At 37.6% G+C, this 26,697-nt stretch overlaps 1 protein-coding gene across 2 annotated transcripts in view; it reads right to left on the bottom strand.

Annotated features, from left to right (window-relative positions):
• Nucleotides 1-213: 213 nt before the first annotated feature.
• CNTN1 (contactin 1) overlaps nt 214-26,697 on the bottom strand; it is a 226,052-nt gene continuing 199,568 nt past the window's right edge. For both annotated transcript variants that reach the window (XM_032443168.1, XM_015854536.2), the window contains 5 exons: nt 23,653-23,756; nt 17,590-17,776; nt 16,189-16,301; nt 14,611-14,767; nt 214-2,613 (listed from right to left, as the gene is read on the bottom strand). In XM_032443168.1, coding sequence (XP_032299059.1) covers nt 2,534-2,613; nt 14,611-14,767; nt 16,189-16,301; nt 17,590-17,776; nt 23,653-23,756 — 641 coding nt within the window. In that variant the 3' untranslated portion in view covers nt 214-2,533. The remainder of the gene's footprint in view (nt 2,614-14,610; nt 14,768-16,188; nt 16,302-17,589; nt 17,777-23,652; nt 23,757-26,697) is intronic.

The raw sequence follows: 26,697 nt of genomic DNA, 5'->3' as shown, positions 1-26,697 counted from the left end.
CCTTGAGTAACATTAATACATTTATTTAACTTTAATTTACTTTTCATTCATAAAAAGGACAAAGCACGACCCTGCTCTATTCATTTGAAAAAAAAGAAAAAAAAAAAGAAAAAGAAAAATAAGATAAAAAGTAACTAAAAAACCAGTTCAATATTCATCAGTATCAAATAATAGTAATATCAAGTTTCCTGAAATATAAAGAAACAACAAATATGTCTGTCTATCTATATAAACTTTAATTAAGAACCTTGCGTTTTAAAGCGGATGATACATTGGTTAGTTTTTCTTTACAGCAATTTGAAACTGCAGGTCCCAGTTGAATTTATACACTTATGTGAAGCAATGAAAAACTCTGAACTATCAGTTCAGTACGTGAGACCTACCTCATCTGTGCTGCTGATTTAAAAAAGGAAGTGGCTTTCCCTCCCAGGTCATTTTCATGCAAAAACTAACCAGTTTTGCTTTTTACACCACGTGTTAGAAAAGTAAAAGGCAATCATGCATTTGGCAAAAGTTTTAGTTGTGGCTGTAGATTATATAAAAATGAGTCATACTGTAAAAGAATGAAACCAAATGAAATACAATAAAACACATTTCTTTTTTTGTACAGAAGGCTTACAGCATATTAGTTTCTCAGGTATGAAGACAGATCATTGCTCTTTCAAATAATTATACAGTTTACGAAACAGAGTAGTGCTTGACACCTTGACATTCCTCTATAGGGAAGTTATCACTTTCACCTATTTAAAAAATTTTCATCTTGTAACAAATAGTTAAAATTAAACTAAAACAGTATCATTGATATTTCTTGATGAAGACTCTACACTTGTACATGTAAATATATAGTACAAAATTATACAAATTAAAGAAGGAGGTGAAAATCATTAATAGGCCTATTCTTGTTCCATGTAAATATTGTTATGGACCTCTACAGTATCAGTTCTAAAAAGATAAAATCTATTTCTAAGTAGCTAGCAAGGTTGTGCTAATAAAATATGATTCAAAGCTTATAATTCTTGAAGCATCAGACATTGCACTATTACTCGAGCCATCTGATTCAATATCACTGTGTTTCTTCAACATTCATACTCAAACTAATTCCCAGCATACCATGGAAAACATAAAGAATGTGTATTTCTTTAAAAACTTCAAAAAATAAAACACACTCCAAAAAACCCCCGAAACACTCTGGACACAGTCAGAACAAAAACATTCTCTATCTCTAATAGAATTCCCATTCTGCAAAGGCCATAGCAAACATTTAGTTTCAACTGACATTTGGGATCTGACTTTCATGTTTTAACACACAGTTGGATCATTCAGTACTCTGTCAAATAGGGAAACAGTCCCAGAACTTTATAACTCTTATTTACAACAATACGAATATTAGAATAATATCAAATCCTTGAAAAAGCATATAATTCTCCCAAATGTACGCTTCACCACAAGAAGGTAACACCTGGCATCTGCAGCATAGAAATGTAAATATAATAATTTTTTAACTGTGCTACTCTGTTTTTGTCATTTACCGTATATCTATTTCATTTTCTTTTTCTTTTTTAATATATTTTAAATCTCTTTACTTTAAAAAATAACATAAGTTTCCTACCATTTCATGGTCCATTTAGCTGATCTTAATACAGACTGTATCTTTAGTCTTCTATGTGTTATATTGCTTCCTTAATAATAACAGTATTAATACTAAATCAAATCCGATATATTGTGCTGCTTCCCTGAAAGCTGACATTTCACTCCTAAAATCATCAACAATGACCATAACCAAATTTTCAACAGAACTGTTTTAAGAAAAAAATACATTAAATCTGGTGTCAGTGAAGTACAGGTGAACTCCTTTAAGCTGAGCTTGCTATGAATGTCTCAGGTATTCTGAACATAGTTAAAAGAACATTTTTCTTGCCACTGACGTTTATTTCAAGTCCTTCCGATTGTATCCAATAGCCTCAAGAAATATAGCTGTGAAAATAAACAAAATGTTTTTGCTTTGACTGTCTCTCAAAAAACCAGTAATCCCAATGAATGATGATGGGGCCATTCAAAAATATGCAGTACACAAAACATATAGGATAGTACAGACAGACGTAGTACTCTTACATTTATCACATACAATCAACATTTCAATCTCTATTATATTTCACAATTTGTTATTCAAGTTAAAGCACCTACGTATGGTGATTTTACTTTCACTGTACAGCCTATGTTATTGGGTTTTAACACTGTAACTTGCCCCATTGGACCGAATCATGCAACTGTCACAGATCAGCATAAGTGTTTTTATAAGGCATATTGGAACAAGTTAAAAATATTTCTTATCCTTTCAAAAGTTGATTTACTTAGTGAAGGAGTTCCTGGATGCCTCAGTCCTTCCAAAGTTCATAGGAAATTGGTAGGGTAATTTATTTTGAGGTGTAATTTATTTGGCTTAGGATGGTGCCACAGGAATCAAGAGTTGCAGTCCTCCTCTTCAAAGGGAGTCCCTTGTGTTCGGGTGAGGACAAGGTAAATCCAGCTACATTCAGAATCCCGAGTAGGCAAGGACACCGAGGGCAGGCAGCACCAGGCCCAGGAGCAGAGTTGGTACTCCAGCAGTGGCACCTGCACAGAAAACAGATAACAACATAGTGCTGATTTTTCTTTAACATTGCTCAGTGTAAGGAAACAAGGCTGGATGTGAGCAAGAATGCAGGGTAAGAAGACCGGAAAACCAGCTGGCGTATCTCAACACAGCTCCTACCTGTATGGATAATCTGAAATGGACAAAGAGATTTTCTACAGTACAGCAGAGGTCTTGGTCTTTTGTTCTGCAAGAGTTGTTTATGCAGTGTGTTTATACAAGCAGCAAGGCCATTCAGAACACATCAGTGTATTTTGATTTGGATGGTCCAACAAGCCAGGAGGTTATAGCAGGAGGCAAAAGGTCAAAATAAATATTTAAGCATGTGAAAACAAAATTAATGGAGTCTTTGAAATGTGACGAAGCAAAGAGACACCTTTGGAAAAGTTAATGTTATTATGATCAGCAATAATCTGAAAGATGTCGAAGAGCCTGGACCATTTGTTTACCTGCTTGATTACAAAGTCCAGATGGCTGGCTTCTAGCAGTGTGGCCTTTACACATCTGTGTCTGTGCAAGTCACAAGGGTCTTTCTAGAAAGACAGATCTGCAGGTTTTGTGCGTCAGCCTGAGAAGTTTCTGTATCTTTGTTCTTGAATATTCTGTTAATAAAGGGCTTTACTAATTAAAAGTCATTGGAATATGATAGTGAGTGTAAAAAAAAACCCATGATGGTTTCAAGTGAGAATCTGTGTTCTTAGGGCTTGCCACGTAGCAAATCATTTAACAGAAACAGGACCATGAACCACTGGCAAACAGAAGGCTTGGCTTCTTTACAAGAGGCCTTAAGCAGTGAACTTTGGGTGCTATTAGAAAGGCAGATCTACAAACAGTGTCTCCTCACCCACAGAGGAAGATCTATGCAGATCCTATCAGAGATCTATTGAGAAAATTGCCTCTGAGATGGAGCCATCCCTTCTTGTTTCTGTCACAGGAGGAGGAAGCAGGCATTTTCACATCATCCTGGTTATTCTACTGTCTTTCTGGGGGGAAAGTCCACAGCATCTGCCATGAAATTAGAATTTTAGGGCCTTCCCCACAGAATTTCTTTTCAACTTCAGCCACGTTCCTCTTATTCTGCTCCCTCTTTCTAGGCCTATTACCCCATTCCTCTTGGTCTGCGCCTCTATCAAATGAAGATGTTTCTGCTGCTCCACTCTCTTCTCTGTCCCCTATATTAAATTCCATCTGCTGCTTTCTCTTACTTCTGACCCATTCAGAACTCTTTGCTCCCACTTCTCCTCTTTCCCTTAGCACAGTGGAGATCCTTTCTGAAGTCAACATTTCTTCTGAACTTCTTTATGACATCCAAGCACTTGGAAAACCAAGACAAGAGACCTACCAATCCCTTTTCATTGCTTCAATTCAGCTGCAAAAAGTACAGCACAATAAAAAGTAAAATTAAGGAAAATACTGAAAGATTCCTTCAAAGTACCCAGAAATGGAGGAGATTTACACTTAGGATGTATACAAATGTATGTTCAGATATATTCTCACACATAACAACTGTGCATTCTGACCACTGTGAAAAGTATGGGAGTATATTTATCTATACTTTTTGATGATACATATGGCACATTATTCGTTTTGTGTAGTTTTTTTGCAGCAGCTTTTAATGAATGATAATGGCCATAGAAAACAAATTCTATATTCTGTGTTTAAGAATATCCACAAAACATATTCTGCCTTTGTCAAAATAGGAAAATGCAGTTGCAAAGACACAATTGAAGTCATATTTTGAATGCTTCTCATTAAAGAAAACATGAAGAAAAAATGATGAGAAAATAAAAGGAAATTTCTATTTGCATGAAACTATTCTATAAAGAGAAAGAAATAATAAATCTTGCCCTGAGATGCACTCACTGACTTCAGAATTACGAGTTAGCAGGTCACCCCATTATAGTTATTCCCTACAAGATTTAAGCACCAATGCAGAGATATTTATAACTACTCAGCAATGAAGTAAATCCTGCCATCAGATAGCACATTAACAGAACATTATGTAGATAATTCCACATTAAGTTCATCTTCTCTTTTCATGTATATATATTTTGTGTGTTATATTACCAACCTACATGTCAGGAATCATATTTTACTTGAATTACCATTCACCACTGTGTGATGGCCCATACTCTCTCTCCAGCAGCTCATGAACAGAAATTGGTGTACACTGTGCATGAGTAATGATCACAGTTAGTTCTGTACAATAGAGTACTGCAGTTGTGATCTACCAGCTTTAACAATGTCTCAAAAACTAGAGAAATGCCAGATAAAGACTTAGTGAATGTGAAGAGATAAACATGTGGATTTAAATGAAAACAGAAGGGTTATTAAACTCCTCTTGAAGTGTAGCCAGGCATGAACAATTTAGCAATATAAAGCTTCATTCTCTCCTCAGTGCTACAACATTTGTTCTGTTCTCCCAGTCAGCACGTTACATGTCCTGTACGCAAGTCATTGCAAGATACAGTCATGAAAGTTGAGGCCAAAACTAAATCACTGTCGCATTACCTAATTACCACTCCAACCCATTATCTGTGGACAGCAGATCAAGATTCCTCATTTCTTTCAAATAAACATGAAACACTCACCTTAAATTCTTTCCCCCCCCCCCCCCCCAATTGCCTCAAACAAAAGAAGTAATGAAATCTTGTTTCCTATATTCACATGGAGGCCTTACTACTGTCTGCTGTAGAGTTCCTATTGATGGTATTTTTAAGCCAATGACTAAACTATCTACAGAAATGTACGCCTTAGTGAATACAATTTGTATTCGATACATGCAGTTATTGTATCTCTTTCCTTCCTTCTTTGCTCAGTAGCCTTTTGGGATAATCATCTCATGAGCAGCTGCTTACCTGAGTAAATGAAGGGAAAAACTGCTGGACAGGTTCAGCAAGACCTTTACATACCACAGGATCTCCTGGTAAAGTCCCACTAATCCTCAGTTCTCTATTTCAACTTTATATTCTTTGTTTCCAATTCAATAATCTAAAGTCTAATTTTTTTAATATATATTCCTGAATGGAGATTCCAAATTTTCTGTAACTGTGAACACTATGCAACATGTTTTCCAATTATATTCAAAGGAAATGAAATGAACTAAAGGTCCAGATGAAAGAAGTTAAAACAATTTTGACTTCTATATATTTCCCAAAACTTTGCAATGACTTTTCATTAAAAATACGTCATCATTTTCTTTAAATGTTACTTATCTTTAAGACATTTCTGGCCCTTTTCCCAACATTGGTATCATTTCCATATTGATTACAAAATAAATAATAAATAAATAAATAAATAAAGTAGAAGACTATTTAGAAATCTTACTTTCATCAGGTCTGTGAAACAGGAAATTAGTTCCTGGTCATATGTGAAACTGTCATATGTAAATAACTTCTCTTTCTCAGTGAGAAAGCATCTGCTCTGCCAACATACACAAACTTCAAGCTGTTTCTTGGCTGATCATGAACTGATCCTGTTGAAGCAAAACTTCTCTGTGTTATCAAGAAATATTGTTGAAGAATTAATCTGTATTAAATTACATCAGTTTTTTTAGTTCCTGGGAACTGAACATCACGGGGAATATCTACATGAATGTTCTAGTTTGAGGAGAGTGATCTGAAGTATCTCAGCTGTCCCATTTATTGGGCTTTATTTATCACTGTGAAGCTGGCTTAGACATGCTGTGCTGGAACAGAAGAGACAGAATGCAAAGCAAAACCCAACCTCAGCATACACTGTGGAGCTGCATCCTCAATGCCGACTGTTTTTCTCTACACATCCACCATCTACTGCACTGTACAAATCAATCAGGTAGACAGAGCCTGACCATCTGAATGACACAATAGATGCAACACATTTTTCATGACAAAACCTATCATAAATTTATTACAAGTAAGGAAGGGAAACAGAATATTTTCTTATCAGAATTGAGATTTTATATGAATAATAATTTAAGTTTGTAGCAGAACAAAGTTTACTCTTGTTATTTAATAAATGAATGTGCCTTTGCACCTATTTTGAAAAATGGATTTATTTAAAAAAACAAACAAACAAAAAAACCCCCAAAACTCCTATTCACTTTCCTGTAAACAATATTATCCTTTTAGTCCATTGCCCACCAGGCAATTTCCATCAGGGCTGCCTGTTTCTATACTTCTCCTTTTTACTTTATGAAAGGTAAATGTAAAGTTTTCTCAAATTGTGTATCTCCTTGCTTGCACGTTCAGTTCTGTGGGAAATAAATGAGCCAGCTGGGAAAGGTAAAGGTATTTTTCCATCCTCAGATCCTCTGAATACTGTTCCTTAGTTTCTTTAGGCTAGGGCTTCATCAATATTTGCTTTGGGTGCATATTTACTCAGGCAGAATAGAAAAGTGGGAAGGGAGGTAATAAATAGACTTTTTTCTAGATTAAACTACGCTGCATAAAATAAGTGGGTTGGTTTGTCATTCTGTGAACTGGCTTCTGAAAAGAATTATTACTTGTCCCAGCTGGAAATAGCAACTTCAAGAAAGGCTTCTGCAAGAAGAAATGGGAAACAGCAGACATGGTTTTAATTCTGCTATTCCTATTCATGGTAAATGGAAAATAATTAACTAATTAACTAATTAAAATATGTTTATCTTGCATCAGTGACAACGTTGCTAAGTCATACGTCCAATTTCCATTGTCTAGGATTACTTTTGTATAGGTACGAAGAAATTTTCTTTCTGTCTTTGCCACGAACATTTCAAGAAAGGCTGTATAGAGTAATTCTGTGAATTAGTTTTGCATCACAGTAGACGTGATGGCAGTAATGCTGTCTGTGCATTTCCTTGTGCTTAGTGTTGTGCTAATGTTTACTGCGTTGATTTAGAACACTTTTAAATCTAATGCAAGAACAAGAGAGACAGCATTAAAACATGTTCAAAGGCTACTGATAGTCTGAGTGGTTTATTCATTTCTCCTACTTGAGAATCCATAGCAGAGCCAAACAAGCTTTTTGTATTGCTCTGGCAACAGCACCTGGCTTGCTGGAAGCTGCATGGGCTACCTTTCTATTGACTCTGACCCTGCTGGAGACCCATGCTGCCAAAATAACAAGATAATAAATGTGAATTATTTCTCAGAATCTTCTTCCCCTTTACAGATTAGAGATTATCTTGCATGGATAGTTAAGTAGAAGACCACACAGAGTATTTTTAAAACGTACTTTTTAAGTGATATACTCAACAAATAAGAGCAAGAACAATCTGTGGAGGTCTGTCTGTGACCCAGATTTGTACCTCACACCATTCTGTGATATTCAGGCAAAGGCTTGTTATACCTTTCAGCATCTGCTCTCTCAGTGGTGAGCAATCACACCTGATAAACTGGCTCACAAGAAACTCAAGGACTACTGCCAGACCAAGCAAGGTTGACTCATGTGTTCTGCTAAGAAGAGGTGTTCAGTGCTGGAAATTGTCTGCTGAAGCAGCAGGAGGAGCTTAGAGCAAGTTTTAGTAGGTTGTCCATGTAGAAAATCTCATCTGTGATTACACAGATTGCCCGGTATGGCAAAACACTTGGCTGTGAATGTTCCACACAGATATATTCTTCATTGCCACAGAAATTACAGTTCATAACCACTCAGAGGAAATCAAACTTTTTTTCTGGGAGTCTCACTGACAGGTTTTTAACCAAAAAGGGCTAATTCTTCAGGAGGTAAAAAAAAGGGGAAAAAAAGGAGGTCAAAAAAGAAAGCTTAATCATAACCCTGAGAAGAATTTGCAACCACTTTTCTGGTTCTTCTGACTGGGTACTGGGTTATCACATAGTACTATGTGGGACACCCTAGCCGTCATGTCTTCTGAAATATGCCTTGACTCACTGTGGTTCCACATTGCCCTTTTCTGATCCAGTTTTTGGAATGCACGCTGGTAGAACATTACATACTATGAGAAAAATGAAATGCATAGTCACAGCTATTTCTTCTCAGTGTGCATCATTTAAAGACCAAAAAGATAGCGCAGATTTGAAAAGATATTTATGCTGATTAATACTTACACACTTTCATATACACAGTTTTACAGAGGAATCTTCTTAGGGCCCCATGATAGCCTAGTGGTGCAAGAGTAGAGGATATTGCTGCAGCTAGTTCAGAATTTATAAGATACTAGTCATTGAGACTTATACAAACAATAAGACTAATGTCTCTTTGATTCAAACTTCTGTGATGAATCCAGTCTCTAAAATCAAAGAACCAAAAGTTCACAGGTGAAGCAAATTTTCATGCTGCTTGAGAAAAAAAAATATATTATTGGCCTTCTCTCAGAATTTCTCAAACAATAAAAGTTCCTACTTCAGCAACTCTATAGAAAAAAAGCCACAAGCACCAAATTCGATACTCTGAACAACTCATTTGAACTTATATGAAAGATCCCTTTGAAATTTCCTACTTTGACAGCATCAACATTCCTCTTTCCCTTCCCCACTGGCTCAATATAACTGTTGAACAGGAACAGAAGACAAACAAGAACCTTGGTATCACAAAGCTTATGTCTAGGACAAATCTATCTTCACCTCTCCACCTATTGCTTCTATGAAAAGGCCTTGGAATATGGTGAAAGTAAAATATATGGCATTCACATTTAAAGGCAAGAACATTCTGACATTTAAGTCCTTGAAGTGCCCTGAAAAGGGCATGGAGCATTTCAGTACGTAATAAGATGTACTATGAACATATCTACAGAAAGAAGGCAAATATACACCAGTATTTCCCATGTGGTCACTGCCACTTAAAAGATAATTCTGACTTAGCAAATAAGTGATTTTATCTGTGTTTTATACCTGTAATAACTAAAGTAACCAGAAAATCACCAATGGCTTTTGTCAGAGAATCACTGGGTTTTATTCTGTTACAAGTGAGAGAGGTTTCATTGTTTCATGCAAAGCTATGATACAACAGCTGTCTAACCTAGGAGTTCTGAACCACTCTCCTCATTAAATGAGAAGAAAAGTAGTTTGTTTAGGCCAGGTACATACAACTGAGAGTTATGAGTATGTCACCACTTCAAGGCACCCCTGAGAAGTAAGATAATTTGTTACCCACTGAACTTAAAAATAATTTGAATAATGCAATTCTATTGCTACTATTAAAAATTAAAACATGCAAGAATTGTCGCAGCTAGAAACAATTCCTTTCTTCACTCCTTTATCCCTGTGATCACCACTGCAATCCTGTCTAGATTATTAAGGGGAAAAAATAATGAGTTCTTCAAGTATTACTTTAAACCACTCTAAAGATCACTTGCCTAACTTCGATTTCTCAAGGCAATTAAAAATGCTGTATATAGTTCAGTAGTTAAATGTCCGACCAAGAGGTGAAATTAGAATATGCATTTGAATTAAATTAAATCATTATGCATCAAAGGAATTACTATATTAATCCACAATAAGCATCTTGGCATTCAGTCTATGGGCTACATGATTTTTTTCTGCAGTGCTCTATTTGTTATGCTGCTCCATTTAAAGAAAAGAGAGTTAAAATACATAATGAACACAAATATTTATTTTATTTTCTTCTAATGCTGAAGTGAGTGTAATATCAAGCATTTTGCTTCACTGATGAATTGATGGTCATAATGAAACAGTGGCTATCAAAAGCTTGCCAATTTTTTCAGAAGGGTATTTTAACTCAATAGTAAGCCACAATTTATTTTTCTTTGTCTACTTAAACATTTTAGAAGTCAGTCATTTATTGGTGGATAACATCCAAACAAGTGAAAATAGTAAAGAGAGTATATGAGGATTTCAAAAGAACGAATCCTTTATCTATCAACTAAATATTATTCAAGCATTTTGTAGTGCACTTTCCTAAAGCTGTGAGTACAAGGTCAGATTAAATGAGTGATATCCAAGCTTTTGCCTCATTCAGGACACTGACTCCAACAGGGGTCTGTAACAGATGAAATGAAAAGAAAAACAAATTCATTGCCGGCAGAGTCTAATTTTTGTCTCATATTCTTCCCCACATCTGTCAATCAGTAGTTTTTGACTCAAGGGCTGGATACAGGGCATTGTTTTACATAAAGCACTGTTAGACCAAGTCTGTATTTATAACTCTGTCCTGCTCAGCTCCTGGCACTGGAAGTTCCATAGTATAATTTTGTGCCACGTAAAAGAGTATTATTTGGACAGATTTCAACTTGCCGCCTGCTTTTACTGAGTACCTTCATCCACATGCTATGAAGAAAAGTGACTGTTTTTCAAGTTACTTTTTCCCTACTATGAATATCTGCTTTACTAACTACCCTTAGTCTAGCAGAAGATCCTTGATTCACTTGCAGAAGAATTCACCCCATAGCTGTAGTACACTCCCTTGGCTTTCACGATAGTTTTTCAGTATTTTTCTTGAGTATCTTTTTGCTATCTTTAGAAGCTTTGCCATCAGAAATCCAACTACAATTTTAAGAACTACATTTCTATGGCAGATACATGGCAGATAGAGCATTCTTCCAAGCTTGGTGACAGCTGGCATAATCTATGATATGTAAAAAGGTGTCTGAAGTTGTGGTACGTTTCTTTTTTGGCTAATGTTGAAAAGCCTTTACAGAGTTCCCAGGCACTCACGTGACCATGCAGCAACCCTCAGCTGGGATTCTGCAGGTAATTCTCAAGCTTAGATAGACAGGCAAGTAGCAACTCAGATTGAAGATGAAAGCAGCACACAAGAAGTTACAAGGTCCTTTACAAGACAGAAGTCACTTTTGTTGTTTTCTGATGTATAGCAACTACTGTCTTGTTAGCATTATTCTGATAATGAGTCATCTATATTGCTCTGTGTTTTAATCCCTGCACGCATACCTAATTTCAATTTATACAGCCTGTCAAACACCACTGCACAACCTAGTTATGAGCATTAGAGCTATAATTTTGTTTAATTTTCTTTTCTTGCTGTTCACATATGCCGTAGGTAAGTTATTCTTTGTGTTACTACTTAAAATGAGATATTAACCTTATTTTATATTTGAGGTGAAAATGTTATCTTTATTTTTTTTTCACAGCATTTTCTTAAATATGAAGTTACTCTCCTCCCTCATGGATGAAACTTTAAGATTTGAGAGCTTGCTTCTATTTTTCTTTTCTCTGGCATAAATTAACTGCACTGAGGCCAATGCAGATACACAAATGAAGTGAGAAAAGTACTAAGTATCACATAGTTTTAGTTCTAACTGATGGCAGGACTGCTTTGATTACGTTAATGCTATTATCATGACAAAGTATTGCAATCCATAAAGCACAAAAGAGACAAAAACCCACAATTTTCAGCCTTTAATGTATGTCAGAGAAAGTAGATAAGCTATTATTAGCCACTGGAACGGGCTCCTTTGGCCGAACGAGTAGTGCCCATCGTCAAATAGTTTTGTTACCTCAAGAATTATTTTTCAATTGCATAGCTCATGTATTTATTATAGTGGGCTCGAAAAGTATCACCAGCCTCCAGTATGACAGGCACTGCTGAGTAAAATACAGTGGTTCACAACTAGTCTAAAGATTGTAGCAATATGCCAAAACACATCACGGCATATATGCAGTGAATTACTTTATGATAAGCACTGGCATTTCATGATGCTCACCGAGCAGAAATGTGTGCATGACAACTGCTTGCTAAATTTCCTTTACATCGTGCTCAGCTAAAACAGTGCATCCTTAGGAAAGTGACTGAATATAAGTGGGAAAAGGTGGGATGTTTTCCTCCTTCTTCAGCCTATGCCTGGGTTTTCTGTAAGAAGGAGGAGAAAAACAAGGTCTGCGCTTTAGATAAGACGCTAGAAGTAACACACAATTCTAGCTTCTTTTATATTTGACTTCCAGATGCAACTTCTGTTTGTTAAAATGTACTGTAGTTTTAATACATAAGTTAAGATCTCAGGGCTACCTAGGGCTCCTGAGCTAGGTGCTCGATTGAGTATGAGCTTAGAATTGCACATCTACAACACACTGACTATGCTGTGGCTTCCTAGCACAGCAATTTCAGCCGCACAAATCAAGGAAATGGTTTTGGTTTGCAAAAAAGTGCAATTCAGATGCTTGAAATAAAGGGCAAATGGTGCTTCTAAGATCCTGCCTGGTCTCCAGTTGCTGATACAGAAGATTCAAGGTCTCCTGTAGAACCTGTCATACTGCCAGCATTACATGGACATCCCTGGTAATCTAGGGCATGTCTAGTGCCAAGAGCGTTGCTAAAGCTGTTGAATGTTTAAATATCTGAATTATATCCTAAATGAACACTGTTTATAATGGAAACTCAGTTACCTAACTTAGGTATATGAGGTAAATTAATTTGGATGTTATACCCAATGAACAGCATGAGGACATAAATCTGGAAGAAACACAGGTTTTTAAACATTCCTCTCTCTTCCATGCATCCTTCCAGTTTGCTTAGGATGTGTTCCATCCTGGTCATCATCCAGGCTATATTCAGTCCCTGTGCTTGCTGTTTCATTCTCCCCACTCACTTATACAAGAAATTAATTTAGTTTGTAAATTCTGGAACCAGATGCCTAAAGGCAATTGTCCTCTCTAAATTAAATAATATGCTTTACGCCTTGCTTTCCCTGTAGTTCACATCACTCTAAACATATAAATTCCATTCTGGCCAGCTGACCATCAAAACATTTGTTTCTAGGAAACCAAACCCCCTCTACAGGTTTCCAAGAAAAATCATCATCCCAGATAGCATGGGAACTTAAGGTCATTCAAACCAACTGTGTATAATCACAACCTTATATAAAATTACACACAAAGGAAATGCTACACAAATCAGGAAGGGATGCTGCATCCTGGAAATATAGGACTCTGGGAAGGATTTAAGGTTGTGGTTAGAAAAGAAGCTGAACACCATTTTATAGGACAAAAAAAAACAGGAAAAAAAGTTGTGATCAGTGACAGTGATTAATTAACTCTCATGATTCTCCACCTCTAGATTCCATTTTACCAAGCCTGGATTAGATGCATCATCCAAACAAGACTAGTGATAGTAGTGAGTTCACGTTAGGTGATTTAAACTGTCTATGTTATTGAAAAACAGCAGGTTAGAGATCCGTTCTTTTCAACAGGGGCACATTTTCATGAAGTACACTCACAATATAGCATAGGCAAAGCTTTTTAAAACGATGTAATAATGGTTGCATCGGTGGTGTGACAATAATATTGTTATGTTTAAACCTTACTATCCCCAAAGTTCATTTTTTAAGTAAAGAAAAAAATAAAATAATACAGCACATTTAAAACATAATCTTGCAAAAACACTGTCCGAGTCCCTGACTTCATTATATTTTTTGTTTTATACAAAGGGTGCAAAACTCGTAGGGAAAGGATGTACAGACCATGTCTAACCTTGTATTTAGAGTAAATAGTGAACATAAGTTGAATCAGCCTGGCCACCCTCTTTACCAATCATCCAAACCACTTTGAAGTTGAACATTTTGCATCTCTCACTGCTTTTTCATGTCTATGAAAAAGCTTTTCCTCTACCCTGGGAAGTGGAACTCACCTAACAATTGGTTCATGGACAACTTTTGTCTGAGTTGCCTTTTTACTTGTTGTGGCAGTTAAGAATGGAATGAGATGCCAAGGTACCAGATCGTAGGAACTACAGCATTACTGCAAGTTGATTTCTTCAGCCCTAGGCATGCACGTGCAGTTAAGCCTGCAGTAAACTATTGAAAGTGGCAGCATAACTGAGGGCACCTGTAGAAGCAGTGATGTCTGGAAGACTGACAGTGCTTCCAGGACTGAATTAGGCCACTGCTGAAGTGTCTTGTGTGCATTTTCAGCTTTAGGAAGACTCTAAGATAAACATTAATTATTAGTGCAGTCACTTCTGAAGAGCTAACTACCTCTCCAGTTTTGGGTGTGAATGGTGTGGACATCTCTGGGGAGCGCACAAGAAGAAAATGTTTACTCCAAAATTTCCAAGGAGTGTTGGAAGGAAGCAAGAAGTTATCTGCTCACCTGAAATTTTAATTTGAGCTACTTCTCCATCTCCTCCTTCACTGTGTGCTCGGACCTCAACAACATATTCACCATCACTGGGGACTGGGACCTCTATTGTGTGTTTTCCAGTTGAAAACAACTTGCCTTCATGTTGTCCATCAGGTCTATATAGCACCTAGGAAAGTCAGAGCAAACACTGTTATTAAAATCCCACATTTCCACAAACACACAGTTATATACGTACAGTGAGTGAATGAAAAGGTATTACAGAATCACAGAATGACCCGGGTTGGAAGGGACCTCAAGGATCATGTAGTTCCAACCCCCCTGCCTAGCAGGGCCACCAAACATACGCCTTTACTAGATCAGGTTGCCCAGAGCCCTGTCCAACCTGGTCTTGAACACCTCCAAGGACGGGGCATCCACAGCCTCCCTGGGCAGCCTGTTCCAGGACCTAACCACTCTCCTAGTAAAGAACTTCCCCCTAACATCGAACCTAAATCTTCCCTCTTTTAACTTAAAACCATTTCCCCGTGTCCTGCTATTATCAGCCCTTTCGAAGAGTTTACTCCCCTCCTGGGAGTAAGTTCCCTTCAGGTACTGAAAGGCTGCAATGAGGTCACCCCGCAACCTTCTTTTCTCCAGGCTGAACAAACCCAACTCCCTCAGCCTGTCCTCATAGGGGAGGTGCTCCAGCCCCCTGATCATCTTTGTGGCCCTCCTCTGGACCATTTCCAAAATCTCCATGCCTTTTTTGTACTGAGGGCTCCACACCTGGACACAGTACTCCAGATGGGGCCTCACAAGAGCAGAGTAGAGAGGGACAATCACCTCCCTATACCTGCTGACCACCCCTCTCCTGATGGAGCCCAGGATCCCATTTGCTTTCTGGGCTGCCAGAGCGCACTGCTGGCTCATGTTAAATTTCTCGTCTATCAGGACCCCTAGGTCTTTTTCTGCCGAGCTGCTCTCAAGGACAACTCCTCCCAGCCTGTACAGGTGCCTGGGGTTCTTCCGGCCCAAGTGCAAAACCTTGCACTTTGCCGTGTTGAACCTCATTAGGTTCACCCGAGCCCAGCTTTCCAGCCTGAGTATTAGCTTTATGCTTGTATATATCTCAAAACTTAGTTGCAGATACCATCTTTTACCTTTTTATCTAGGGTGAATCTAAATAACATGTTTCTTCATTGCTTTTTCTGTAGTATAGTTTACACCACCTTTTGAAGAATAATTTCAATTTTCTACATTCGGAATGAGTGTTTGAATGATGGAGGATAAGAACAGAGGGTGGCAAAAAATATTCAGTTTAGCCTATAGACTAAATATAATCATACTGGATATCAGGTTGCTACAGTCAGAGCAGATCTAAATGTTAACATAAAACGGCTCACTACCCACAATATTTTCTCATCATATTGACTAAGTCCATCAGCTCTGCCCTGTGTCTACTAGATGTTTGAGATCTCTGAGCCTGACATGTTCATTTTTAGCATGCAATTATATCTAAGCTCCATTAGGTACCAAAATGCATTTCAGTTTATAAAATACAGCTCATTTAGAATACACATTGATAAAACTTATTTTCACAGGTCATACTTTGTATCCTTCAACTGCGGACTCATTTGACATTGCCTTCACATGATCCCAGGTGATGATGTACCTTGAACCAGATCTTACAGAACTGATGATTCTTGGACGTTGGCTTGGAGCTGAAAAGCAACATATATATTAACATGGAAAGAACTGAGACTTCATAAAACTTCACTGACATTTTCATGGATATATAGAAACGTAATAAGGGAAATTAAATCCAATCTTCATAGAGGTAAGCAGCTCCCTTCCTTGAACCAAGTGCTGCAGCTTCAGCCAGACAATTTGTGTATGGCTTTGCAGTGGCTGCTTTGTGGGTTTGCCCTTCTGTGCTGTCAGAATGGAAGTGACCAAAATTACCCTTTACTATGCTGCTGACCATGTGTGTTCGCTGGCATGCAAATACCTTCAGTGCTTCCCTGAAATGTGGCTTAAGTCATATTTATTCATTGAAATTTAATATTTAATTAACCATTTAAAGGCAATTCTAAAGCACTTAACTCAGTAGTAATCAAAGCACCCTGTTGCAGAAACTGTTGATCGTATTTCACACAATAATTGTATAAAATATATTATAATTCAGCACAACCCTGCAGATCTAAGTTGCCCAGTACACTATGTGCTGACAGAAATCCTCAAACTAGTTGTACACATTTTTAGTGCACATAAGTGTGTTTTAAATACACAAGATATATTTCTTAATTGAACATTGCTAAGAATGTTCAGAGAGACCTGGAACATCGTGTCCTGCTTTGGGTCCCCCAGTACAAGAAAGACACTGATAATGTGCAGTGAGATTAACACAAGGCCACTGACCTTGTAGGGAGCTGGAGTACTGCCCTTTGAAAAGGTGAGAACGACAGGCTTGTGCATTCTCAAGATGAGGTTGCTTTCTTAGGAGCAACTTATGAGCAGCCTGTCTGTGTTTATCAATAAGATGGAGTGAGGTTCTCTAAAGTGGTGCATGGCAGGAGGGATGAGTGACAAAAGACACACATTTGAATATCAGAGGCTCAGACTAGATGCTAGGAAAAAGTTAGGCAGCTGAACAGGGCTCACAGGAAGGGTCTCCATCCCCACAAAACCTATCCCTGAGAATCCTGGTCTGAGCCTGCAGCTGACCTTGCTTTGAGAAGGATGTAGGGCCTTCTGAGTCCTTTCCACCCTTAACCAACCTATAAGTGTAAAATATGCATCTCCTTTCTGGCTTTGGTAAGATACATGGAAACAAAAGGGAGGAAGGAGAGCCTTGGTTGAATTTTTCATAGAAAATTAACACTACATAAAGGGAGAATGCCAGATACACAAATGAGAAGCCAAGCTTGAAGAAATGATAGACATGATACAGCATGCAATAATGAAGTACAGAACACTATAAATAACCTCAATAATGCTCAGTTTACTTACGTGCTTTCCTGGTAATAATGTCAATGGTTCTACTGGGAGGTCCATAGCCTGCACTATTGAAGGCAGAAACATCTATGTGGTAGCGTGTATTAGGCTTCAAGTTTTCCAGTTTGGTTGAATACTCTTGATTGCTTACTTGTACCCTCTGTGCAGCTGCTTCTTTATCATGAGCAGCCCAGTAACGAATCTGTAAGCAAAATCAATAATTAAATTTAACATGCTTTGTTATAGAGAAAGTTTATAAAAATTGATGTATACATTTTGATACTACATACTCTGGATGTTAAGTGAACTAAAAGATATTTAACAGCAATAGAATGGAACTCCTTCTCCAGGCCAAGATTTTAACTAAGTTGTATATAAATGCAAAGAAACAGAAACTAAGTCAGATTGTATTATAACAATTTTTCTCAAAGTGGATTAATTTGTTCTCAGTTAAGTCATTGAAAGTCTGGAGAATGGATAATGCCTTTGGCCAAATTAGGCTATTTTCTTGCTATTTTGATGCTGAGCATCACTCAGAACTTTAATATTGTTATCTACACTAGAGGATAGAATACACTCTGCTATTGATTCCATGATACTGCATGTATCTAGAATATCTGGATAATAAGTGGTCACTGAAGGCTTTTTCATTCATTTTTAATGCCATTTTAAAAATTATTATTATTTTTAACTGCAAATTATCTGCTTTACGTAAATATGTAAAACAACTCATATGAGAAGCTTTTGTTAAATATTAGACATATGATGGAAGCCTTTGAATACCTCAGACTTGTAAAACTTTCTACTTTTTTTACTGATCGCTTACACTGCAAGAATATTACAGGCATAATGTAATCAGTAATGTATAGCATCGAACAAGACAAGTGAGAACAATGAAAGAAAATGTAAATTACACTGACAGCATATTACATTTCAGGTAAAAATAATATAATTTAAAAATTAAACTAAATCTAAATCCCAAATACTATTGCTCTTGGCTGGAATGTTGTGGATTTAAGTACTCTTAGAGAGTGAGTCATATCTCTATAGTCGGATTGCTGGACTATAACTCTTGGAAAATAAAGATTTAAAATAAGAAGACAACTGCCATGAGAGCTAGGAAAATACTGTCTTATTTATTCCTGTGTTTCTCTTCTCACATATTATTTAAATACTTTAAAAGTCTCTTGAAATACTTAGGATTTTCCCTTACACTCTCTTGCCTCTCTGAAAGTAGTATCCAGAATGTTGTGTCCCACTCTACAAGAATCCCTGTTTTCCCACTTTGCTCTCTTTTTTTTATTTCAGAGCACGGATATGAATCTCAGTGCTCTACATTGACCTTGCTAGGGTAGTCTACGCATCCTCAAAGGACAGAAGAGAGTATTTAACTCCAACTCCAGAGGCTGTTGAAGGAATTAAGCCAAAACCAACATAGGGTTCACACAGAGATTGGTGGGAAGGGAATGCCTTAGCTGTTATGAATTAGCACAGTTGCCTGTGTTCAAAATTAGGGAAAAAAACTCTGAAATACATCTGGAGATTTTTGTTAGTGTCATGAAACAACATTTTTTCAAATGCATGGAAGCTTCAAATGCATGGAGGGACAGAAAAGAGACATTTTATTCACAGTAAGAAAATGCTCATGATGTATTTCAGTGAGAGGGACAATATCAATGAACAGAGATAAATGTTTTTAATGAAATAAACATTCATTTCATAGAAGCAGAAGAAATAATATAGTGTCTATGGTATAGCATGAACCAAAGAGCTGTGTCTTTTAGCAGGATACTACAAGAACTCATAAATCTTAAATTCTCTGTATGGATGTAGATAGTTTTCTTACTTTATCTCTTCTTTAAGTGTGAGCTGAGGACACTCCACTGTAATGGCAAAATGTATCAGCTCACACTCATTACTGTGATGGCAATCATTCAGACAACATGCATTAGTGTCAAGAAAATCTGACTCTTCCTGGTGTGAAAAATGTCATGTCACATGTGAAATATCTCTGGTTACATAACTCAGAATACTCTCACCTCTTGAACTCTAGCATTGAGGTCAGTTATGCCACTGTTAGGTACCAATAGAAGACCATCGTGAAACTGAGGAAGTGTTTTGGTGAATAAGGGACTTTGTCAACAAGTGTTTCACCTAAGTGCTAACTGAAAAATAAACACTGGAAAATTTCTTGATGCATATACAGACAGAACCTTCTAGACATTTTCATTCTAATTTTATGAAGTAGTTTGACCAGATCTGTGCCCTTTCCTCTACAACTTCAGAAAGGTAGTCTACAGCCTTCTCTTTTTCTGCCTTGTACAAATAGCTCCTACTGGAGTGATGAGGATTGCAATTCTGTTCATCAGGAGCACAGGACTTTCTTCTCACCCCTACTGGCTTACCCTTTGCTGCTCTCTTCTCTGCTAGATTGAGGCTAATTATTGTTCTAGGGGCAAAAGATCTCAGAATGAACATGGTTTTGAGCTCTATGGGGGCAGTAATTCACGCCTATTTGTCTGCTCATTAATGCTTCAGATACAAACTTTTCTTCCCAGTCACCTTAACTAGAAGATTACTTTATGGAAAGAGAACAAAAAAAGAAAAGAAACTCAAGATTCCAATACCACTGCTTATTGTACATATTCAAGCATTCCATCCATGCTGGATCCGTGGAAGTGTAGTAATTTGCTAGGAGTCAGTGGATGAACCATCATGCTCCAGCTGACAAAATAAGGTGACATCCCTTACATGTGTATTCTGTATAACAGAACTTCCCATCCATTGCCAGGGTATTCTGCCTTTCTTCAGAACTACAGTTAACCTCTTTCCATCCCAGTAGTCTTCTGTGCTTCTTTTCCACTGCAATAATATTGACTTTTCCCTGTATCCTGTATTTTTATCTGATTGAATGAGCACATCAGCTCAATCTCAGTGCCTGAAAAGGTTATGGATCAACCCGACCTTCTATGATTGAGCTACCTGGCTGATGGATGAGGGAAAGGCTGTTGATGTGGTCTACCTTGACTTCAGCAAAGCCTGTGACATGTCTCCTACAGTATTCTGGAGAAGCTGGCAGCCTGTGGCCTGGACAAGGTACACTCTGCTGGGTAAAGAACTGGCTGGACAGCCAGACCCATAGAGTGGTGGTGAATGGATTTAAATACAGGTGGAGCTTCCTAGGGGTTGGTATTGGAGCCTGTTCTGTTCAGTATCTTTATTGATGACCTGGATGAGGGCACTAAGTACATCCTCATTAAGTTTGCAGATGACACCAAGTTGGCTGGAAGTGTTGATCTGCCTGGGGTTAGGAAGGCCCTTCAGAATAATCTGAACAGGCTGGATTGCTGGGCTGAGGCCAGTGGGATGAGGTTCAACAAGACCAAGGGCTGGGTCTTGCACTTTGGCCACAACAACCCTAGGCAATGCTACAGGTTTGGGGGAGAGTGGCTGGAAGATTGTGTGGAAGAAAGGGATTTACAGGTGATGGCCAATGCTCAGCTAAATATGAGGCAGCAGTGTGCTCAGATGGCCAAGAAGGCCAATGGCATTCTGTCTTGTATTAGAAACAGTGTGGCCAGCAGAAGCAGGGAGGTGATTTTCCCCCTGTACTCAGCACTGGTGAGGCCACACTCTGAGTACTGTGTTCAGTTTTGGGCTCCTCACTACAAGAAATACATTGAGGACCTGGAGTGTATCCAGAGAAGGGCAACAAAGCTGGTGAGGGGTCTGGAGCACAAGTCTTATGAGTAGCAGCTGAGGCAGCTGGGAATGTTCAGTCTGGAAAAGAGGAGGCACAGGGGACACCTTATTGCTCTCCACAACTGCCTGAAAGGAGGATGCGGTTGCCCTCTTCTCCCACGTAAGTAGTGACAGGACAAGAGGGAATGGCCTCATGTTGCATCAGGGGAGATTAAGGTTGGACATCAGGAAAAACTTACTCTCCAAAAGACTGGTCAGACACTGGAATGGACTGCCCAGGGAGGTGATGGAGTCACTGACTCTGGAGGTGTTCAAGAAAAGTTTAGATCATAGAATCACAGAATCATAGAATCACCAAGGTTGGAAAAGACCTAAAAGATCATCCAGTCCAACCATTCACCTATTACTAATAGCTTCCACTAAACCATGTCCCTCAACACAACTTCCAGTCTTTCCTCGAACACCCTCAGGGTCAGTGACTCCACCACCTCCCTGGGCAGTCCATTGCAGTGCCTCACCGCCCTTTCTGAAAAGTAATATTTCCTAATGTCCATCCTGAATCTCCCCTGCTGTAGCTTGAAACCATTCCCTCTGGTCCTATCACTAATGATACAAGAGAAGAGGCCGACCCTCAGCTCACTACAACTCCCCTTCAGGACGTTATAGAGAGCTATAAGGTCTCCCCTGAGCCTCCTCTTCTCCAGGTTGAACATTCCCAGCTCCTTCAGCCTCTCCTCCTCCTCTCTTCAGATGCTGTACTAAGGGATAATCTTGGAGGTCTTTTCCATCCTTGGTGACCATATCATTCTTTCTTCTTCCCCTGATGCTCCCTGTCAGAAACTCAGCTGGCTTTAGGTAAAAATAGTGCAAAATAAAAATGTGATCTAAAATGGCTATGAGAATGTTCTCTCACCATGTTCTTCCCCCAGCCATCCTCAACATCCTTCCATATGTCCTGCCCCACATCACAACTTTCAACACAATTGTCATGCTCTATCACTGCTACAACCCCAATCTATCCAGCATATTTCCAGACCTCTTTGCCACTGGTATTTCTGCATTCCTATAAGCTCCCTGGTGTGCACCTGCTCAGAATGTCTGGGTTATTCACAGCACCAAGGCTTCTTGCTCACTTTCTGAACTGACAGTCCAACTTGGAAGTGCAACTCTGCTACATGGTAGCAGGGTTGAGCTCACAGTTCCACATTCTCCACCTGCTCTCATATCTGACCATGACTTTTTCTATTAGATTCTAGTTGCACAACTCATATGAAACACCAAACCAGTGTGCTGTTTTAGTAAATTAAAAGTTACAGTTGATGATGTCAGTGCCTTTATTTCAAATCTCAGTTTCCTGAGCTTATAATTGTGCTTATAATTTTCTGTGCACATTCTGACGAATCAACAATTATTAATCCTTTTACATATGACACTGTGCTAGTTCCTACTGAGATCTTCACTATGATCTTGTTACAATATCCCAAAAATATTACATGCCTCTCAAGGAGAGATAAATAGAAATAATGAAATATGGAGGAAAGTATTAGTATTTAAAAGAACATTCATTCATATATTTCAGTCACGTACACACATTTTATGACCCTCTGTTCATTTTGGAACACAGAAGCTACCATCAAGCAGCTGACGACTTAAACTTCAAAGCAAATCACTAACAATCTAGTGCCCAAATCCCTTTTCTGCAGTGCAGCCAAAATAAGCCAGCTGAGTTCATCAGCATCTGCTGTGCATGGATGATGTAAGAATTCCCTGCCATGTGGAGAGCTACACGATCATTTCTAGTTGCAACCATCCCATGGCTGTTGTCAACTCTGTAAAAGGACATGAACAATTTTAACCACTATGACCATTTTGTTTTGGACCAGAAAAACATACCTTGAAGCTTTTTCTCATACAAGGAATAGAAAACACAAACAAAACATTGCCTTGCACAATAAAACTGTACCTGTTCTACAGGATTATACGCATATTTCACCTTGTTCTACTTAATAGAGTTGTCGGTGAATTATATTAATAATTGTTGATAATTTAAATGGGTCATGAGTTAAAGTTTCATGTCTCTGTTGACAATTACACCCCAAATTTAATTTCAATATGTTTTGAGAAGGTAACAATATGCATTTGATTACATAACATAAACAGACAATATTATTTTGTGATATAACAATGACTTGCAAATGTCCTAGTAAGGAAGTACAGAGCACCAAAAATAATCTCTTTTTTGGGATGTGAAATCTGGACAGCAAACTTAAGACAAGTGAACCCTAAAAGCTGGAATGTTATAATAGGAATTACCCTTGCATTTAACTATGGAAATTAAATTAATGAGAAAACATGCAGTTTTGCAGCTAAACTCACCTGATATCCTTCCACAGATTTCTCAGTAACATGATGCCAAGAAACAGAAATTTCAGAAGATGACAAAACTTTCACACTCACATCTGTAGGTACCTCAGTTGGAGCTACAAGGTAGAACACATGTTAAATAACCAGTTTCATTTGGTGCTATTGTTAAACTTATCTACAGGGACTCATCTCAATTTAGTGTTTTGTATTATTTTCAGGGGGTCAAGTGTCTTAGTCTTTAACCTGTTTTAACTTGTGTAAACTTTAAATTCAGTGATGATCTGTATGGGAAAGGACCATAAAAAAAATAGAGCAACGATTCTTTACTTGGCTCGGATTATGTATTTTTATGTTTGAAGAGATTCCATTTGTGTAAATTAAAAACTGGCTTTGACAAAGAACTGAATGAAGCATCCAGTGATCTAAATTGGACAGCAGTTGACAGATTAGAACATATACATACGCACACATACACATATATATATGTTTTAAGCTATCTACACACAATGATACAAAGTTTTCATATGACCAGATATTGATGAGCTGATTAGTGGCACATATAAACTCATATAAACATATATGTTTATATACATATATAACATACATGTACATATAAACATACGTGTGAAATAATCCAAGAGCACCCTTCTATCAGGCACATGTCTGAGAAGTGATTTTGGTTTTGTTTTTTTTTTTTTGGATACCAGCCAAGTTAGAATACAGACCACAATAGTGTGACGTTTTTATTTAAGAAGGTTGTAGATTAATTACAAAAAGCTGTTAATTTCACTGTTGCTTGTATTTTAAATGAGGTAAGGAACTTCAAAAGCCATAAACTTAGCAATGTTTACAAAAGATAAAGTTTTTCAAGCTAAGAACAGCACCCTTTTGTGAATCTTTTGAAACAAGTTGCAACAGACAGTCATGGCAGCCCGAGCTGAGGAAAGCTTTCATATACTTAATCTTCTAACTGGGCATCAAGTCAACTATGCATCAAAACAGCCAGTGTTAAGAAAAAAATCAGCTACATCTCATATGAAAAGTATCCTAGGTAACAAAATAATTTTATATGCAAAGTAACCTTTTGTAATTGTCTTTCAGTGACTGTTAATAATGTAAATGAGTAATTGAAAAAATGATGCATTATTGCAAAATTGTTTTTACAGTGACAGACATTTAGATAAGCAAGAGGCTGTGCACTCACTAGCAGTCATTACTCTCTACTAGCAACGGAAGGTATGACATGCAGTTGTCAGATACGGAACTTGGCTTAAAGCATGTGGGAAAGCGGAAGTTCTCCAGCAACAAAATTTAACAAAGATGCCCACAATTATAAATAGACACACAGATATGTTACAAAATATACAACTAACTAGAAATACAGTCACTGTGTGTATATATATGTATATATGTATGTGTGTGTGTGTATGGATGCTTGTAAATAGTAGTATGGAATATTGTATCACCGTATTACTTTAAAATCCCTCTGCTGCCTTTGAGAAGCTGTGATTTCTGACAGTAGTAAAATCATTTGCTGATTCAGAGGTACAGAAGTACAGGTGGAATAGATGTGATCATCTAATCAGTGTTAGAATCTTCATTTTAATTAATTCATATTAATTACAGAATTTGCCAGAATGTTCCATATTGAAATTTTCCAACTAACAGGGATTTTGCTGATACAACATTCTAAATAGTATTTCATCTGCTTATGCTTATTCATGAGCTTGAAATTTACATCCCTATTTGGCATCTATGTTCTATAAATGTTTGCAGTCTTTCCTGAGCCAGAAAGATGACATCAGTTGCTCTTCTCCAGACCTCTAATTCAGTAATTCCATCAATTAAAAAAACAACCATAAAAACAACAATCAAATGTGCTTCCAGTAAATGCTCTTCACTAAAAAAGAGCTGTCATAGCACAATTATCTTCTTTACAATGTAACTTTACAATGTAAGGCTGGGAGGCAGCAAGCACTACAAAGTGCCAAGGGGACTTTGTACAAGTTCTGATGGAAGAACAGAATGCTTTTAAAATTAACTTTCTTTACATCAGTTGGAAAATTCCTTCTAACCTGTCCTGCAGTTCCTGTGTTTGTAATGGCCAGTAGTCAGGTTGCAGCTTTGCACAGCAGCTTTTAGCGCTACTGGAAAGGTTTACAGCACCACAAATCTGACATTTTTTTTGTGCTTCGTGTGTTTGAAATCTATGAAAGAAGTAGGTTCTCTGAGCTTCTACTGCATTTGCTGTCTGTATCTGCCATCATTTGTTCTCAAGTGTTTCTATCAATAATGTGACTGAACTTGGCTAAAGTCTATGCTTGAACACCAAAGTGATTTATTTATCTGGAAGCTGGCACTAATGAACATTTGCTTTTCGACCACCTTTTGGAGCTACTAGACTCTGCCATGTCTCTGAACTTAGAGAGCTATACAAACACATCCCCATCCCTGACACGGTTAGTATAATCCTAACATAAATACATGTGAGCTTATCGGTCCACTGTCGATAATGCCTCTGAGAAAGGACAGATACTGAAATGTTATTTGGCAGTTATGGCTTTTATTATACCACAGCAATTTATTAACATATTTAAACAATTGCAGAAACATTAAGAATTTTCTGCTGTTGAAGATGATATCCTGAAAGTTTTTTGTTTTTTGTTTTTTTTTTTTTTAATAAAAAGGATTAATATTAATCTCTTCAGCCAGTTAAGTGTTGCTAGCTTGAATCCTGAATTATTGTATGAAACAAAAAGGACTACTTTATCTTTTCTCTGTGTGTGGGCAATTTGTGTGCAAAGTTCCCATTAGTGCTGATGGGAATCATGAACATAAATCTCCCATAAAGTACACAGAATAAAGAATAGAGTTGGAAGTGTGAGAATGTGGCCTTGTTATCATAGCCCTTCTCTTGGCTTTTTTGTCTAGATCTGCTGACTTTGTGAAAGAGATTCTGTTCTACAGAAAGAAAAAGATATGAGCAATTCTTTGGGTTTTGGCAGAAATTAATAAACTATACTTTTCTAAAAACAGTCTTGAGTGATTACATTGCAA

This window comes from Coturnix japonica, chromosome 1 (assembly GCF_001577835.2).
Source record: "Coturnix japonica isolate 7356 chromosome 1, Coturnix japonica 2.1, whole genome shotgun sequence".
NCBI classification, from domain to species: Eukaryota; Metazoa; Chordata; class Aves; order Galliformes; family Phasianidae; genus Coturnix; species Coturnix japonica.
This window is presented reverse-complemented; position numbering and strand designations above follow the sequence as displayed.